Raw genomic sequence first — 18791 nt, 5'->3', positions numbered from 1 at the left:
CACAAAACATGGGTCCTACAACACATACATATCCATACATGCAAACATATACACATTGTAAAATAAATGGCCAAAGAATAGTAAGGAAATAAAGAAAAAGCAAGTATGGATGTTAGGGATTCTTAGAAAATAGAATGATATTTCATTATATTAAGTTTTAGTACATTGGAACCTTCTTTTCACTGGGATGTGTCACAAGGTTCAAATAAGTTCAAAAGTCATAGATTTAGATAGCTATTTGTAGGCTTCTAGGACTTGTAAGGTTTAAATCTCCTTAAATCCAAGTGTATCCTCTAATGTCTGTCTTAGGATCCCTCACAGTATTTTTCTTTTTTTCTATTTTTTTTGAGGTTTAATGAAGTTTTTCAAATGATCTTTTTGCTCTGATTTCTTATTGCTGAATGAATTTTCCTAATGGCTTGATCCCCTTTTATAGTACCTTCCTAAGGTTTTTGGTGTACCATTGATTATCTTCATTTGCTGCTTTGGGTACCAGAAACAATGTTATGTCAGTAACATTGGTGGTTGGTCATTTCCTCATTTTCTCACTATATTCTTATTTTGAGGTTTCCCTCTAAAAAGTCCCCAACTGACCTTCCTTTTTTGGGGGGTCCTAGGGGTTGACTTTTAATCTCTTTTTCCAAAACTTCTAGAGAGGCTTTTCAGAATCCTCCTTTTGGCTGCCTCACCCTTTGTCTTTTTTCTCTAAATAGGCAGATTCCTCCCTGTTACGCTAAAAGATCCCCAACCATCTTCCTTTATGGTTCACCTTACTGCTCTTCCTAAGATACCAAGCTTCCCTTCATAGGTATTGGTTCCTAAGTCATCTCCTGTTTCCAAAGTCTTTTCTTCTGAGTTGTAGGCGACTGATGGAACATGTCTTTCTTCGTTCCTTGTGCCCATGAGCATACTTCCTTGAGCTGTCCAACTTCCAGCTGATTGTTTCCTGCACTTTTCGAGGATCCCCTCCCTGGTTTTGGCAGCTCCTCGGTATCCTGGTCCAATCTCTTTCTGGGCTTCTTTGAGGTTCTTCTCACAGAGGCTAGGCCAAACTTCTTTTGCTTTTTTTGCCTTCTCTAAGGCCCAAGGTTTACCCATTCATGAATTTGGGCTTCTTTTTTACCCATTTTAAATGGGTCTTGGCTCACGGATTGGGCCTTTCCTATCCTTGAGGGTTCATTAGTTTTGGATTTCAATACTTGTAATATTTTAGACCTCAACAAAAGGTTCCTTTTGTATGTGGCTAACCCTTTTCTTCTAATTTAATTTGCATAGAAAAAAAAAGTGATTACTAATTAACACAAAGGAACATTGCAAACTCCACTCAAAAGTCATTACAACTTTTAGAAGAAATGAAATAATTAAACATTTAAACACTATGTTAACATTTTAAATAAGTGTAATTAGGTTAGATTAGCATTTTGGTGAGGACCCATTTTTAATTAACACTTTGTTTGTTTCATTGCAAAACGTTTTATAGAAAACATTTTCAAATTTTACTATAAAATTCTTTGTAAAATGTTGTAAAACATTAATCATAAAAAACTTGGTAAAGCATTTTATAAAAACATACCATTGCTCTCCCCCTCATATGGTGAGATCGAGAGTCGCTAGTCCAGCTATTGCTAAGCTGAGGGTTTGTGCTTGAAAATTTTACATGTCACACAAAACATCTAAAAATATCTACAAATGTAACACTTTAAAACGAGGCGTAGCTCACACGCTAAGCCAACAGCCCAACAAAATTGAAAACCAAATCTCAAGCCCCCATGATTTCATGTAGGGTCTTTTGATGGGGGAAGACTTGTCACTATGCCTAAATAAAGCTTGAAATCGGGCCCAACTTCACCCAGCAACTAGGTAGGCAATGAATGCCTGGTAGCCATATATACAATTTTTGAACAAAAACTAAATCAGTCCTTGAGAAAAAAAGAGGCAGAAGAGGAAAAGAATCAAGTAAACCAATTTTCATTCTCGCCAATAATTTTGATCTCGAGAAGAAAAAGAGTGGTTCATTTCAATTTCCTTGGGCGAAGCCTTACCAAAGTAGAGTGAAAACAAAAACACACACACAAAGGATAGCACCAAACACATATAGGGAGAGATAAATATCTTTTCTAATCATAAATACTAGATAACTCAATAGTAATCTCCAGCATCACTTTCCCAGCCAAAATAATACTGGAGTATCAATTTGTGTTGACTGTTGAGTGTCATACCAAAATAATGTTATTCTGATTGAATTTTTACATTATAGTAACTCCACCATGGAATTTTTCAATTTCGAAATTAGTGGGTTTTATTTTATTAAGTTATCAATAATAATTTTCCTCAAAAAAAAAAAAAAGTTACCAATAATTTAAATAGATATCTTTTGGAAAGTATATTTTACTTTCCATGTTAATGAAGACCAAATCAAGAGATTAATTTATAAGAGAAAATCATGGGATTGATTGCTAGAGAAAATCATGGAATTGAGACAATTAATATGCAATTCAAATTCAAATTATGTTTGACTATTGTATGTAATCCCATTATAAATATGGGTTCTCTTGTAATGTGATATCAAGTCAAGTGAATCAACCTTCTCAAAATTAAAAAAAAAGAAAAAAGAAAGAAAAAAAGAGTCAAGTGAATCAAGATGTAGTCTTTTAGTGTTTAGTTTGCATCTTCTACAATTTTCCACTATTCTCTTTAATTTTCACAAAAACAATGATAGTAAGATTTGTTTGAAGGGTCCGACCTGTGTCCAGTGGAAATTTCCACTAGACACGTCTAGCCGTGTCCTTGTTTAAATATTGATTATGTGGTAAAATCCAATTTATTCATTTCAAAATGAATGAATAAATAAATAGAATCGTAGAAACTCTACGATGGAATTATCCTAGAAATCCTACAGGACTGTAATTCGAATTTTATGAAGTAGTCATGTAGATTGTAGTCAATTGTAGCCTTTACAGATACAAATCAAGTGACTCGATGTTCTATGACATAAAGGAAATGTGTAGCCTTTCACAACTATGTGGACCATTACAAAATAATGATATGTCTCTTGCTTCGAAATTTGAATTATTTCTCTGTATTTTGCATCTACATTTACTTTTGGCAAATTTTGCTTTCTTCCAAATCTTTGCATTGGATTTATTGTTACTTCCATCCAATGACATTTTTTTTTTTTTTGAAAAATAATTACAACATGCTGCTAATCCCGCAGTTCGAACTCTATCCCTTCAATCACTTTGTACATGGGGAGATGCCAATTCAGCTAAAAGACCTTTGGCTCATCCAATAACATTCTAAAAATAGAAAAAGAAATTTCTAAAAATCTATAAAATATTGTACAGATAAAGGAACTCAAAACTTGTTAATTTTTTTTAAAAATAATGATAACTAAATTGATAGAAATTTATTTCATCAATTTAATCTTTCATTGTTTTGATGAATGTATAATTAGAAAACGAGAACAATTAAAAACAACAATAATGGTAATGATGGTATGGTATAGTGGTGTTAGTAGTGATAATGTTGAGCTAATAACGATTTTGGGTAATGACCGATGGTAGCAACAATAATAGGAGTGGTGATGTTGACAATGTTTATGGGTGGTGTTGGTGATGGTGGCAGCCATGGGAACGGATAGATCATTGATAGTGACAGTAATGGTGATTATAGGTGATCGTAAATTGGTCGAGCTCGAGTTGAAACTTACCCCCATTGCTCAACTTGTGCGTATTATTAGGTCTTTTTTTGAGATAAGTAGATAATGGGAAATGAGGAGGTCGGGATCGAACCACAAACATGAAATATTACAAAGAATGTGACCACCATTGGGCTATCACTTGAACCCTTAGAATATTAGGTCTAGTTGTTGCATTCATTTATCAAATAATGAGTTTAAATAATTTAATAAAAAACTTAAGTTTTTATTTTTTATTTTTTATTAGCCCTCACAAAATGGAAGTTTGACTAATTTAATGAAGAACTTAAATTTTTTTACTAGCTCAACAATATGGCTCTAAACTAATCCTTATGAGTTGGATTAGGTATTTTGCAGCTCAATAAGGTTGGATCAAGTTGAAAAATATCGCAAACCTAAACTAACTTGACTCGTGTACATCCCTAATGTTACGTGAGAGTTGGTACAATAGATTATTGACCAATGTATTGGGTGCAACTGCCAGCACCACATTTTTGTGTGAGCAGTCGAATTATTAAGTTGAACCCTTAACTTTGAACCATCTTTTAAAAAAGAGGGGGGGAAGGGGGGGAAGGGGGGGGGGGGGGGGGGGTTCGGTCGACGGCCAGCCACAAACAGAAACAAAGAATGAGTTCACCTTTAACACAACATAATCAATGGTTATTCACTGGTAATAGTGAAAGAGATTTTTCACATTCACAGTCAATACTAGGTAGCAGTCAATTGGAAAGTCCTTTTGACTTGGTGCCAACTTTTCTGTGCCCTCTTGGGAGGAACAACCCTTAAAGAACTTGATAACTTTAAGGGACCTTGTCAATTTGCATTAAATGAGGTGAGAGTGTCCTTTCATAGTTTCATGGTTTAAGGCAATTAGTCTGAGATTTGGGCAAATACACCAGATTAGTAAGGTGCTTTCTCCTCTGTTGTCAACACATAGGCTTGTTCATGGATTTTGCAAGAGTCCTTAGCTCACTTGGCAAAATCAATTCCCAAATATGGGTATTACATTTGCCATGTATACCTCACTCCTTTAATTTGCCCATTAACCTTACATGAGCTTGGGTCATGTGAGAAAAAAAATAAAATAAAAGAAAGCATAGAGAGAGATAATAGACTCAAGAGAATTGGGCTTTGGCCTTTTATAGACCATTAAAAAAAAAAAATACTACGTTTATAATATTTTCATAATAAATTATAAGTGTCAGCTTGTTATAGGCAGTTGTTGGTGGGCATGGAAGCAATTTTAATGATAGATTCAAATTATAAACTCGTAACAACTTATCACTTAGAATTTGTTATAAAAATATTGTGGATGTAACATTTCTCTAAAAATATATTTAAAAAAGCACCAAGAAAGAGGAGAGTATTTTGATATTTGAAGAATAATCACATTAGTATATTTTGAAAATTTTTTTAATGGCTAAATCATAACTTTTTATATTAAAAAAAATCCCATCTTCTTTTAATATGAGGATAAAAATCAATCTATAAAAAGAAAAAAGAAAAAAGAAAAAAAAAAGAATTAAAGAAGTATTTAGAATATAAAACAAAAGCAAAAAGAGAGAGAGAGAGAGAGAAAGGGGAAGTGGCAGAAGGAAAGAAAGAATACGTGGCAGCGGAGTGAGCTGAGCGCCACAAAGGAAAAAAAAATAAAACGCTTCCCTTCTTTCCCTTCCTTTCCTTCCTTGCTTCACACACTTAAAAACTCCTTCTCCTCTCCTCCTTTTTTTTATTATTATTTAACGTTATCTCTCTCTCTCTATTTCTTTTCGACTCTCTCTCTCTCTCTCTCTCTCTATAGCTTTGCAGACCCTAAAACTCGCACACAGCCACAGGTTTGTCTCTCTCTCTCTCTCTCTCTCCGATTTTTCATGGTTTCGATCGCCGATTCTCCATATATTTCCTTTCTTTTTATTTCAAATGTTTTCTTTTTCACCCAAAAATATTAGGGTTTCCGATTCTTTTTTCCCCCAAAACTTTTAGGGTTTTTTTTTTTAATCTTTTAATTTTTTTTTTCGCTTGCGCATTCCAAGAACGAAGAAGATTGTTGCGTGTTTTAGATTAAATATCTAATTAATTTATTTTATGATTATAATTATAATAATATTGTTTACGTTTGTTGTCTTAATAGATCCTCATCAGTCATCATGGTTGGCCTGCGATTTCATTTTTATATATATTTATATATATATATATTTTTATTTATTATTTATTTCAGACCCTGTTTGTTTGTTCGTAATTTTGACAACAACAATAATTATTAAAAACCTAATTTCGTTATTTATATATATTTAATATCATTTAGCTGCGAGGATTTGTTGTCACTGTCTGGGTCTCAATGATTTTTTGTGGGCTGTGATTTTGGTTTTTTTTTGGGTTTTTATAATTAATATATATTTGAATTTGGTTTTAGTTTAGGTGAAGATTGTGAGACACAAGGGAAATTTGTGATGGCTTCGAAAAGGATCAACAAGGAATTGAAGGACCTCCAGAAAGACCCTCCTGCTTCATGCAGCGCTGGTTCGTTTTTTCTCGTTCTTAAAAGTTGCCTATATGGGTTTCATACTCTGTTCACTGTTTTTCCTATATGGGTTTCATTGTATCTACAGCTTTATAACTATGAACTTTATTGCTTTGCACAACTTCAGTGGAAAAAGAGAGAGAGAGAGAGAGAGAGAGAGAGACGAGGGACGAGAGAAAACCAAGTCACATATTTAGCTGTTTGCCTAGTTTCTACACCCATAATTTCGCAATGTGTCTTTACTTTAGCTCTGCCCATGAGCCCCTAAACTGTACCCATTTATAATTTTGTTCAGTGCTGGTTAGTTTCATTGCTATCTGATTTTTATCCAAATTCTTTTGAACTCAGTACTTTGTTGCTGATTTGGGTTTGATTGTATTGAGGCTTTTAATTATTATTCTTTGAGGATTCATGAGTTTTGCAAGTATAATTCTTATTGTTTTTTAAGAATCATAAACATGTATAAGGCTTGGTTGTGTTTATTAGTGGGTGTTTTGGCATCCAGCATATGTGTGTATGAGTAAGATGATCAACATAATGTGTTATTGTGTTTCACATGGCTTTTTTTTTTTTTTTTGGGTAAGTGGTTAACTTAATCATAATAGGCTATTACCTTGTATTGGTGCTGGTTAGATGGTTGGTTTTTGGTTTGATGCTCTTTTTTTTTGGGTGTTTTTATTGTTGCTAGTTGTTACTGTTACAGTTTTTAATTCAGTAGTTTTCCATTTTTGCAGGCCCTGTGGCTGATGACATGTTCCACTGGCAAGCAACAATTATGGGTCCTGCAGACAGTCCATTTGCTGGGGGTGTTTTCCTTGTATCCATTCACTTCCCACCAGATTACCCATTCAAGCCACCCAAGGTAAAAACGACTCACGTGTCTCCATTAGCTTGTTTAATTCCTCATGTGTATCTCTGTCTGCATGGTGCATCTCTTCTCACATAACATGATTGTTTTCACTACTTGAAATATTTGAATTGTGTATCTGTTGTCCTTTATCAATGAAAAGTTTATTTGGTTTCAGTATTTACCTAATTGAAGGATTCCTCTTGTCTTATTAATTTTTGGAAGAGTTTTTTTTTTTTGGGTTTTTTTTGGGGGGGGGGGGGGGTTGGATGTTGTTAAATGTTGGACATAAAACTTCTGGCACTAATTTGGCAGGTTGAGGATGAATTTGCCTCACAATTGTATGTTTGATTGTGAACACTGGTTATTGGCTGTCATCTATATACTTGTCTCTCTTATGTTAACTTAAAAACTGCACCTATTGGATTTGGGATTGAAATGCATGCATCCAAATACCTATCTATGAATTGCAAAGCCTCCCATCTTACTCTAGCTTCAAGCAGTTAGCATATGAAATGTTAGCAAATTCATTAAGTATTAAAAGTTTGAAAGTTATTCCATCAACTTGTTTAGAGAAAAAAAAATTGTTGAATTGACCAAAACATTCATCATGGTTTACTTTGGGTGGTGTCCTCCTAGCATTTTATTTAATGAAATTCTACTTACAAAAAATTCATCTTAGTTACTTTAATGTTATGATTTCAAATGTGATGGGTAATGTGATGGGTTGGATGTTGTTAAATGTTGGACATAAAACTTCTGGCACTAATTTGGCAGGTTGAGGATGAATTTGCCTCACAATTGTATGTTTGATTGTGAACACTGGTTATTGGCTGTCATCTATATACTTGTCTCTCTTATGTTAACTTAAAAACTGCACCTATTGGATTTGGGATTGAAATGCATGCATCCAAATACCTATCTATGAATTGCAAAGCCTCCCATCTTACTCTAGCTTCAAGCAGTTAGCATATGAAATGTTAGCAAATTCATTAAGTATTAAAAGTTTGAAAGTTATTCCATCAACTTGTTTAGAGAAAAAAAAATTGTTGAATTGACCAAAACATTCATCATGGTTACTTTGGGTGGTGTCCTCCTAGCATTTTATTTAATGAAATTCTACTTACAAAAAATTCATCTTAGTTACTTTAATGTTATGATTTCAAATGTGATGGGTAATGTGATGGGTTGGATGTTGTTAAATGTTGGACATAAAACTTCTGGCACTAATTTGGCAGGTTGAGGATGAATTTGCCTCACAATTGTATGTTTGATTGTGAACACTGGTTATTGGCTGTCATCTATATACTTGTCTCTCTTATGTTAACTTAAAAACTGCACCTATTGGATTTGGGATTGAAATGCATGCATCCAAATACCTATCTATGAATTGCAAAGCCTCCCATCTTACTCTAGCTTCAAGCAGTTAGCATATGAAATGTTAGCAAATTCATTAAGTATTAAAAGTTTGAAAGTTATTCCATCAACTTGTTTAGAGAAAAAAAAATTGTTGAATTGACCAAAACATTCATCATGGTTACTTTGGGTGGTGTCCTCCTAGCATTTTATTTAATGAAATTCTACTTACAAAAAATTCATCTTAGTTACTTTAATGTTATGATTTCAAATGTGATGGGTAATGTGTGAGCTTTTCTTGAGCTGTGCTTGCACGTGCATACTCCTCAGCCTGCCCTCCCTTTGGAGCCATTCACTCATTGATTTACGAGCACAGGAAATTCATCTTAGTTTCTTTATGGTCATATTATGATTTCAAATTTGATGGGTAACGATTTTTTTTTTTTTTTTGGGGGGGGGGGGGGGGGGAATTAATGTTTTATATGCGTACTCCTTGTTCTCACCCTCCCCCTGGATCTAGTTACTCGTCAATTTACATACATGCATGTGTGCTTGCACATGATGGATACAGCCTCTGAATCTGCTCCTGCTGCCATGGTGTACAACTATTTGTGTTGGGAGGTAACAATGTGGTGTTTCTTAAGACAGCCCATTAGAGGGTCTTTTATGTGCTCAAGCAGATACGGCTGGGAGGTCACACTTGGTCCTCTTTACTCCAGGATGCTACCATGCATATTGATTGCAGTAATTGTTTGTAGGATACTTAGGATTAGAGCAGGGAAGATACTTTTCCCCCCCAACTCTAGTGTATAATATGAGCTGAGAAAGTCAGGTGATGAGGGGAAGAGGTAGATTTGAACCAGAGATCCCCTTTTCATGAGTCTTTCATGGTTAAATTGTGTTATTATAGCTGATGGTGCTTATTTACATACATGATCTCTGCATATTTGTGCACTGGACAGGTTTCCTTCCGGACAAAGGTTTTCCACCCTAACATTAACAGCAATGGCAGTATCTGTCTTGACATCCTCAAAGAGCAGTGGAGCCCTGCCCTTACCATATCCAAGGTAATGTTCTTTGATTCATGGGCATCCATATTTCTTACTGATTGTTACATGTGATACAATATTTTAGGTATTTGCACTATCTGCATATTTTTGGCTGCCATCCCAAGGCTTGGAGTTGGCAACAGTATGCATAAGTCTTTGTTAAATTTTGCATTCTATGAAAGAAGCTCAATTATATAGGTTTTATTTTTGTGCTTGATGATATTTAGTTTTGTGGTTGATTTTGTAATGTGCTGAAACTTTAACAATTGTTTCTTGCAGGTCCTCCTCTCGATATGCTCACTGCTGACAGATCCAAATCCTGATGATCCTTTGGTGCCTGAGATTGCTCACATGTATAAGACGGACAGAGCAAAGTACGAGACTACTGCCCGATCTTGGACCCAGAAGTATGCCATGGGCTAAGGCTCTTGTTCGCATGAGGGAATATTTCATGCTTAAAAGCTATCCTATTAGTAAATAAACAAATATGTAAGATGTTCTGAAGATTAAAGAACTTGTTTGGTCGGTCTTGACACCTCGTGTCTTTGGGAAATTTTATAAATGGGTATCTTAAAACTGCAACATCTTACGTTAACAGGTTGAATAGTTATGTGGAACTTGGTGGCAAAATAGTGTTTTTTGTTTTGCATTCATCATTCATGGTTGGCATTTTAGTGGTTCTGTTGTTTTAAATCTTTACATTTACTGGCATCTTTATTCTGGCCTATTGGCATTGTTGAATTTGAATGAGGAAAGATGGCCTAGAGAGCTTCTGTCCCACTGACATATTCTGAATAGGAAGAGAACTCAGATCACCCAACTTCTCCCCCCAAAAAAAGTGAATTGCTGTTTGCTTCTTGGGGTGATATGTAAGCAATGAGATATTGGTGCTAACAGTTGTGGTGTCATAGATTTAAACGTGGTTGATTATCATATTTGTCTTAAAGATTTGCCATGTCTTAAGCCAGTTAATACGTAGCAGTGTTGGTGTAATTCTTCTTGTTTTTTAGTCTCTGTATGTTTGAAGAAGGCATTTGGTGTATTGAACATATGGAAGGCCCCTCTTACATGGGGATGAGTCTTACGCTTGTGGGGTTCACTCCCATATGAGAGGAGTGCTATATTTGTCTAATACATGAGATATTTTTTTTCTTTGTATTCGGAGCAGCCATCTGTGTTTAGTCTCTGTGTTTACTATCTTCTCTTTTATAGAGAGTGCTTTATTATCGTTACTATAAATATGTCATTCTATATTGCTCTTTGGCGGCAAAGACTGTCTATATTTATCACGGTGCCAAAAATTGAGTTCCTATTCCCAAGAACTTGCCTACCTACGGCTTAAACTTGTTGTTGACAAGAGATAGGGGTTTGACGCAAATACAGGTTTATGGGTTTCACAATAGCTATAACGAAACATCGACAATAATAATCAAGAATACTTAAAAAAGAGGATTGATATAGAGATGCCTGCTTAATCTTGCGAACTAGTTAGATTCCATCCCGCTCATTTACAAGCTATTAAAAAGATGTAGGTTCTTATATCAATCAAAGAGAAAGACTCAAACTTAAGATGTGGAGAGAAGGTATCCTTAGTTTTTACTTGAAGAGTTCTCCTTACGAGTAAAAAGAAGTGTTCTTCTTAGGACAATTGTCAATAAAAGAAGACAGATACAAACTAGCAAGGAAGATAAGAACAGAGGTGTTCTACTCAAGAGAAATTGTTATAAAAGAAGACAAATACAAACTAGCAAGGAAGATAAGAACAAGTATTGTCCATAACTTTACTAAAATAGCTTTATATAAAGTAGTTTTTATTCTTAGATATAAGTTGGTATTAGGGGCCACTGGGCCTTGTAGCCCAGTGGCACCTGGTGTCCCCATATACCTTGAGCTTGGGGTTCAAGCCCCCGCATATTTATCTAGAAAAAAAAAAGTTGGTATTAGGGTAAACTTATATCTGGAACCCATATTTATACGAGAGAAAGATGAAGCATACGAAAATCAAGGAATAATTTCTTGAGAGATTGTTGCATCCCAATCCCAAGCATTTGCTTGTAGCATAATGCAATGTTTTTGCAAAGAATAGTAATATGGAAAGAAATTGAATATTGGTCAAATCATGCCCATTCTATTTCGGTTGGAATATTCCATATGGTAAATCAACTTGGACAAATCATCTCCTTATTCCACATCATCCTATTCCTATATTTTGATCGATTCCACTAAAAAAAATTTCTTGGTATTTTTCATTTCTGTATTAGAATATAAATTAGAATTTGATTATTTTATTTGATATTATTTCCTTGAAAAACTTTAAGCAATTTTAGCTATTAATTTGATTCATCGTAAATTTTGTTTTATTGATTTAGTATTTGAAATTTGGTCCTATTAGGCTAAGTTACTGATTCATCCTCATTGCTATGTAGTCAGATACTCCTTGTTATGTAATGTTGATGTTAAGGCTGTATATTATTTTATACTTAGGTTCTAAAAAAAAATTATTTTACACCATATCAAATTATCAAACTCAAAATCAAATAATTTACACTCTTCCTTTTTTTTTTTTTTAAGTCATATTATTTGGGTTTTGAATTGATAATTTGATATGGTATAAAATAATGTGACAAATTGACAATACCGCTAACTTTTAATCGATATGCTAGAATAGATTGATATTGAAATATTTTGTTCTGATGGACAATAAAAATGATCAATGCTATGAAATTGACAAGTTCGGATTCAAAAATCCAAATTTCTTAACTAACCAGGACTTTTTTTTTTTTTTAATAAAGGAAAACGAGACTTTTACAGATAATTGAAACCCATTACATTTTGTTATTATATATATAGAGCTGGCCCATCGCAAAATCAAATGCATATATAATATTAGGATGGTCTCGTGGACATGGGATGAGTGACTCAACATGAGTCCAAGTTAAAAGGCATTCTAGATTATAAAAGGGCTCTGTATGTTGTCTGGGCTTCAACATTGGTCAATTGGGCTTGCTATAAAATGGGCCGTGCTGCTCCTGAAATATATATGTATGTCTCTGGGATGAGCAGTTGAGGGGTCATCATGTGTTTTATTAAAATGATGTAAAAGTCGCATTTTGTTGGATTGGGATAATTGAATTTCTGTGGCTATTAAATCACCATGCTCGCTGTCGCTGCTCTGTGGTCTATTGAGCAGAAACACAGCTTTACTTACCGAGTGTAGTAGGTGGCATGTCTGAATTGGGTCCCCCTATATTTGTTTCACTTGCATTGCTGTCTCTGAGTATCATAAATTTACCGTTAAGTAATTTGGTAGTGTAGGTATCAATTGGGTAGGTAAAAAATCCAAATTGTCATACTGTAAAACATCTTTAGCAACCAGTGCAGTGCATTTACTTACTTATTAGGGCAGCCTGCAGTGGCAGTGTGGCACTGATCGTGAAAATAACCACTCAAAGAAAACATAAATGCTATTTGACTCACGGTCATTTTATGTCTCTTTCTTGTAATTATTTTGAGCGTACAGGGTCATGCATTTAATATACTTCATAAATCATACATCATTAATTATTTTCACCATGTGGAATCTGTACATTGTGAGAGGCATTTACTTTGGGATAAGACTTACGTGCACCTAGGATATGAGATACAAGTCTAACAGAAATTCTGGTGTCTCATTATTTTTTTCCTATTATATATAGGACAATTAATTAATGTCTCTATCACAATTCCATTATGTCCTTTTGCATCTTGTGGGGTTGCACTAGTTTCCCTTCTTCGATCTTTCCTTCTACTTCTCTATTAAGTTTAAGTGTTTCAAGAACGACAACAACGTTTGGGGGTCCATAATAACTCGGTGTCTATTTATGTCTCTATTATACTACAGTATATATTTTACACCTTGTTTGTATTGTACAGATAAAAAGTGAAAGCCAAGCAGAGGGAGAGAGTATGGTAAGATGGGGCAGAAAGAACTACAGGACATGTCCCTTTCCAACTAGGAGGAGGCACTGTTTTCCTTTGGCTCTTCTAACTTTTTTTTTTTTAAAGCTTTTTCTCTCAAGTTTCAGCTATCAGAGTTGTTGGTCCAGCCTATCGCTAATTAAGGATCGAAAAATGGCATTCCCTTGGTCTTGACTTTAAGTTTAAGGTGAACTTTGTCATGTACTACCCCCTTCAAGAAAAAGTTTACATCCAATCCAAATTTGAAGAAAAATTTTCCAATCCATTGCATGGTGATTGACAAGATTATCTATTTGTATTTATAATCACATTACCTATATATAATAAGTCATTAACTTGTTTTGATCATATACGTAATTAATTTTATGAGTAGTCACGTAAAGGGTTATGGAAGATTCCTCTAAATTGGTTTGGATGAAACTTTGTCTGCTATTTTTACAACACAAAAACTCCAGCAAATCTAAAATGAAAAGAAATTATGTCATTGTCGGCAATTTCCATTTGACATAAGATTTCAGAAATTGAACACCTTGGGTAACACAATTGGTTGAAGATCATATCTTAAGAAGCAGAAGCACTTTTGCTCAAAAAAAATAAAAACAAAAAAGAAGCAGGAGCACTAATTCGAATTTTTGCTTCTCTTCTTCTTGGGTAAAAAGCTCACTTAAAAAAAAAAAAAAAAAAAGGATGAAAACCATCTCTAAATTTTACAAAAATCTATTATTATCCTAAACATCTCGTATTTTTCATATCATGCTCTCAAGGACGAAGATAGGATTTCATATAGGGGAGCTAAACCATGAAACAAAAAATATTCACCTTTAAGAGAAAATGAAATATAAGATTCAAATAGAACTATAACTATACATTTCAATTCAATCACATATAAGAGCATCTCCAATAACTTAGATAAAAGCAAAATAATATCTATAATAGAGAATGAGACCCAAAAAATGGTCTCCAATGGATTCTCTAAATTATGAATTTTTTTTTTTGGCTTATGAATAGTAGCCCATCAAATTTGATGGGCTACTGTACATTAGCAAAATAATAGAACTAAATAAAAAATTAGTTAAGAAAGGAGTGGGGATGGGGGTATGGGAATATGTGTGTTAAAAAATGAATAAATAATGAATGAAGAAATAATATTTAAATGAGATAGAGAAAAAATAGAGAATCTGTTGAAAGATGTATTTGAAAAAGTAGGTAGGTAAAAGGTAAATATCACTATTTACTGTCCAAACAGTATAAAAATATAGAAAAACTGCTGGAGATGCTCTAATAATGAAACTTGGTGTTATTTTGAATTTCGAAAATTATATATAATAAATTTTGTTGAAATGAAAACAATCACATTCATTGTCAAATCGGTTTGTAAACCTTTGTGTTAACTTTAGTATTTTTCAAAGTCAAATATTGCAATGTTTTTTTTCCGTCATCTACAAATCAAACAAAATTTATATTTATTATATCATCATATATCCATTATTCTTCTACCTAAAAACCAATTAGTGTTGTCAACTATAAAAAAAGAAAAAAAGAAAAAAAAAGGTTAGAAACTACTCAGCCTTAGTCACTTAGCATCATATAAGGGTAAAAGTTAGATATAATATTTTAGGTGTAGTATATTAGGTTCCTCTATTGAGTTTAAACACATAGTTGCATTAATCAATAAAACACAAATAGTGTTTTCTTTTCTAAAAAACAATTAAATTCAATGCCACTGTAAAAAATAAATAAATAAGTAAAATAAAATTATGCAACCAAGTGTTTGAATTTTATTAGAGAATTGAATGTATTGTAAGTCTGTAACTAAGATTTTAATGTATTGTAATAAGGTACTATACTTAAGTTTTATCTATAATCTACACAATGACAAAGATTCTTATGATGTGTTTCCACGTAAAATAAAATATTTTTTTTTTTAAAAAGCCCTAACAAATTGTTTAGTGTAGTCTTATAGTATCACGACGACATCCAAATCTCAACATTTTTATTTTTATTATTATTTTTAGTTTTAACTTTGGATCCCAAACAATTAAGAATTAAAATATAAAGAGTAATTTAAGAAAAAAAACAGTAATTTGAATATTAAAAAAAAAGCCAAATAAGTTGACAAATAAATTAATACCAGTAAAACTTATAATTAATTCTATAAAATGGAAATTTTGTTTTGGGAGGGGATCCATAATGGGATAGATAACCTTTTTTATGTTTTGAATTTTTCTGATTTAGGTGGGGGGACAATTTTTTTTTTCAATCTCTCTCTCTCTCTCTCTCTCTCTCTCTCTCTCTCTCTCTCTCTCTCTCTCTCTCTCTCTCTCTCTCTCTCTCTCTCCCACATTATGTTTTGCTTGAAAACTATGTAGATAAAAGTACAACTTTACTTTTTTTTTTTTTTTTAAAGAAAAGAAAATAATGTGAAACTTAAAAATACATTTTTTTTTATAGAAGAAACTTAAAAAATACTAATTATACCTTAATCTACTTATAAAATAAAATAACCAATAAATGAGGAGAATTATAAGTTTCTCATGGTGGACCACATCACTTTTGCCTAGTGGTCCATTATTACATTAAAAGACCCTCACTTGATTAAAGATTTGCTTACTTAATTTATGATAAAAATAAAAGTAAAAGATAAAAACATTTAACCGTTACTCCTCTTGAGTCTAAGCAGAGTAGAAAAAAAAAAAAAACAAGACGAGACTGAGCAAAGTAGAAAAGGACTTAGGTGTGTCCACATCTTCTGTTACTCCTCTTTATTGTGACAACTAGAATGTCATTCATATTACTCACAATGATGTCTTTCAAGAACGGACTAAACACAATGAGATCAATTGTCATTTTTTCCGTTATCATCTTGTCCATGGTACTCTCAAGTTGTTCTCAGTCTCCTCTAAAGATCAACTTGTAGATATCTTCACTAAGTCACATCTTAAGGGACACCTTCATGCTTCGGTTGACAACTTCAAGTTGGTCTCACACCTACCATGAGTCTGAGGGGGGCTGTTAATGTGTAATAGGTCGTCGGCTTTAGGCCCACTTTGGTTACTTGTATAACACACATACCTGTACTACACACTCTACCTCCTATAAAAAAGGCACTTAATTATGTATATTTTATCATTTGAGAAATACAATAATATTCATTCAGTATTTCTAACATCTATATTACCCCTTATATGGAAATCATGATTGTTTGCAGGGAAAATTACACTAACCTCCCATAAGGTTTTCAATTATTACACTCATCTCTCCTCTAGTTTAGAATAAGACACCGCCCCTAAAGTTCATACAATTTTACACTAAGCTCCTCTAAATTGCTAAAAAAAGGTTTTAAAAATTCAAAAAAAAAAAAAAAAAGCTTTAAACAATCTCAAAATTTTTATTAGAAGGGGTGTGGATGGCAGCTTAAGTGAATAGTAAATAAGAAATTCAAAAAATTTTAAAGTCTTTCTTCAATCATCCAAGGAAGGTCAATGTAAAAAATTTGTATAATAATTTGCATTTCAGGGGAGGTGAATGTCTTATTACAAACTAGAAGGAAGTTGAGTATAATAACAAAAAAGCTTAGGGCAAGTAAGTGCAATTTCCACATTGTTTGTATGTGGTATGTCCAATTTTTTTTCTAAGGATTTACTGAAAGTTGAAGAATTCGAGTGTTAAGTGCTAAGGTCAAGCCACACCCCTTAGGACTTAGGAGTACCATGGTGGGCTCATTGGTCTGGGGATTGATATGGACACACCTAAGTCCTTTTCTACTCTACTAAGTAAAAGATAAAAACATTTAAATGCTATTTGCTTTAAAAAAAAAAAATTACATTTCTCATCAACATCTCCTAAAAAATATTAGATGTGATATCTAGCTTTGGCGCCATCTACAAACATAACATCATTTTGATTTGTAGTGTTTGACTAGATATGAGGTTGTTAAATAAGGCACAGTGTATGATTAAGGATGTAAATTAAAAACTGTGTTATGTTATGATAGAAGCCATTGACAAAAGCATACCTCCATCATCCATTTGAGTGTTTATGGTGCAGTGCAGTAAAAACTAAGTATAAAAAACTGTGTTATGTTATGATAGAATGAAACACAAACAACTTTTCAACTTAACGTCTACCGCTAAAGAAGGATTTTTTTTTTTTTTTTTTTTTTTAGCGCTTAAACAAGGAATTTTTCCCTCTTAATTTTTTACTATTTACACGACTCTATATATATATATATATATATATATTTTTTTTTTTTTTTTTTAACAGATAAAGTTTAATTTTTGTTATCTTTTACTTTTGTTTTTATCATAAACCGAGTCAGCAAATTTTTCAACAGATGAGAGTCTTTTAATGGAATTATGAACCACTAGACAAAAGTGACATGGTCTACCAAGAGGACCTTATAATTTCTTGAGAAGGAGTATGACTCAATTCAAATTGAGATCTAGTGCAATTAACCATGTGATGAGAGAAAGAGGTAAAAAAATAAAGTATAAAAGTGAAATGGTAAAAAATTTCAAAAAAAAAATTATTTAAAGGTTGAGAATAAAATTGACTTTTGCAATTTTTAATTTCAACTAGTGCAATAGCCCTAGCTATTTCACTGATGATCCAATTCCATTCAATGCGAGAGATAGTCAAATTAATTAATAATGGGCTAATTAATAATGGGTCCTGCTAACGAGTGCCCTTAGGACATTGGTTAAGAATCCAATTAAAGAAAGTTTTTATGAGGAAAAAAAAACAATTAATGTTTAACAGCTTTTTTCATTTTTCATAAAAGTGATGTCAAAATTTTCTTTAATTAGATTTTTAACCAGTACCCTAAGGACACTCGTTAGCATTTTCCTTTAATAATAGTAATGGGATAAGAGGTAAGAACAGTGAATCTTTCCCCGCCTTGTTAATTAAGACTCGCTTCCTTCCATCTCAAATCTCTTAATATTCACTCACCTCTCTTATGTGTATTTATTCTAGAGGCATCTAACAAAAGCATGAATGTGGTGTCGGTGCCTTAATTTGATGTTGTTGTACCTATATGTATACGTGTACCTTTTCCAGATGCATTTAATATTCTTTGATTGAAAGAAAGAGAAGGAGTATTCTTCACCCTTAATTTCTTACCGACGCCAGACAAATATACATTCCATAAAATGATTTCAACTTGAGATTATTTTTTTATTTTTATTTTTTAAATTCACTTCAGATTTGATCAGTGAATACGTTAATAAGATACAAAGCTTTCTACCCAAATAAATAATAAAAATGAAAAATGATACAAGGCTGAGCTGCTTGTACATTCTAAAATTCAAAGAAGTGTTCGTTTAATGGCAGCTATTGTTAATGAATTATTTTAGAAAAATTTTA

The 18791-nt window shown here is 32.9% G+C and overlaps 1 protein-coding gene across 2 annotated transcripts; it reads left to right on the top strand.

Moving 5' to 3' along the window:
- Positions 1 to 5368: 5368 nt before the first annotated feature.
- Positions 5369 to 10100, top strand: LOC126694096 (ubiquitin-conjugating enzyme E2-17 kDa). 2 transcript variants are annotated; one of them, XM_050390149.1, is made up of 5 exons: positions 5369 to 5532; positions 6111 to 6217; positions 6953 to 7080; positions 9384 to 9488; positions 9750 to 10100. In XM_050390149.1, the coding sequence occupies exons 2-5, from the start codon at positions 6148 to 6150 to the stop codon at positions 9891 to 9893; spliced, it is 447 nt and encodes a 148-aa protein (XP_050246106.1). In that variant the 5' UTR covers positions 5369 to 5532; positions 6111 to 6147; the 3' UTR covers positions 9894 to 10100. The 2 variants fall into 2 exon arrangements, with proteins under 2 accessions (XP_050246106.1, XP_050246107.1); XM_050390150.1 differs by having other exon boundaries at positions 5384 to 5532; positions 6116 to 6217.
- The last annotated feature ends 8691 nt before the right edge of the window (positions 10101 to 18791 follow it).

The sequence above is a fragment of the Quercus robur genome, chromosome 8 (genome assembly GCF_932294415.1).
Source record: "Quercus robur chromosome 8, dhQueRobu3.1, whole genome shotgun sequence".
NCBI classification, from domain to species: Eukaryota; Viridiplantae; Streptophyta; class Magnoliopsida; order Fagales; family Fagaceae; genus Quercus; species Quercus robur.
The sequence above is the reverse complement of the archived record's forward strand: the minus strand, read 5'-3'. Positions and strand labels throughout refer to the sequence as shown.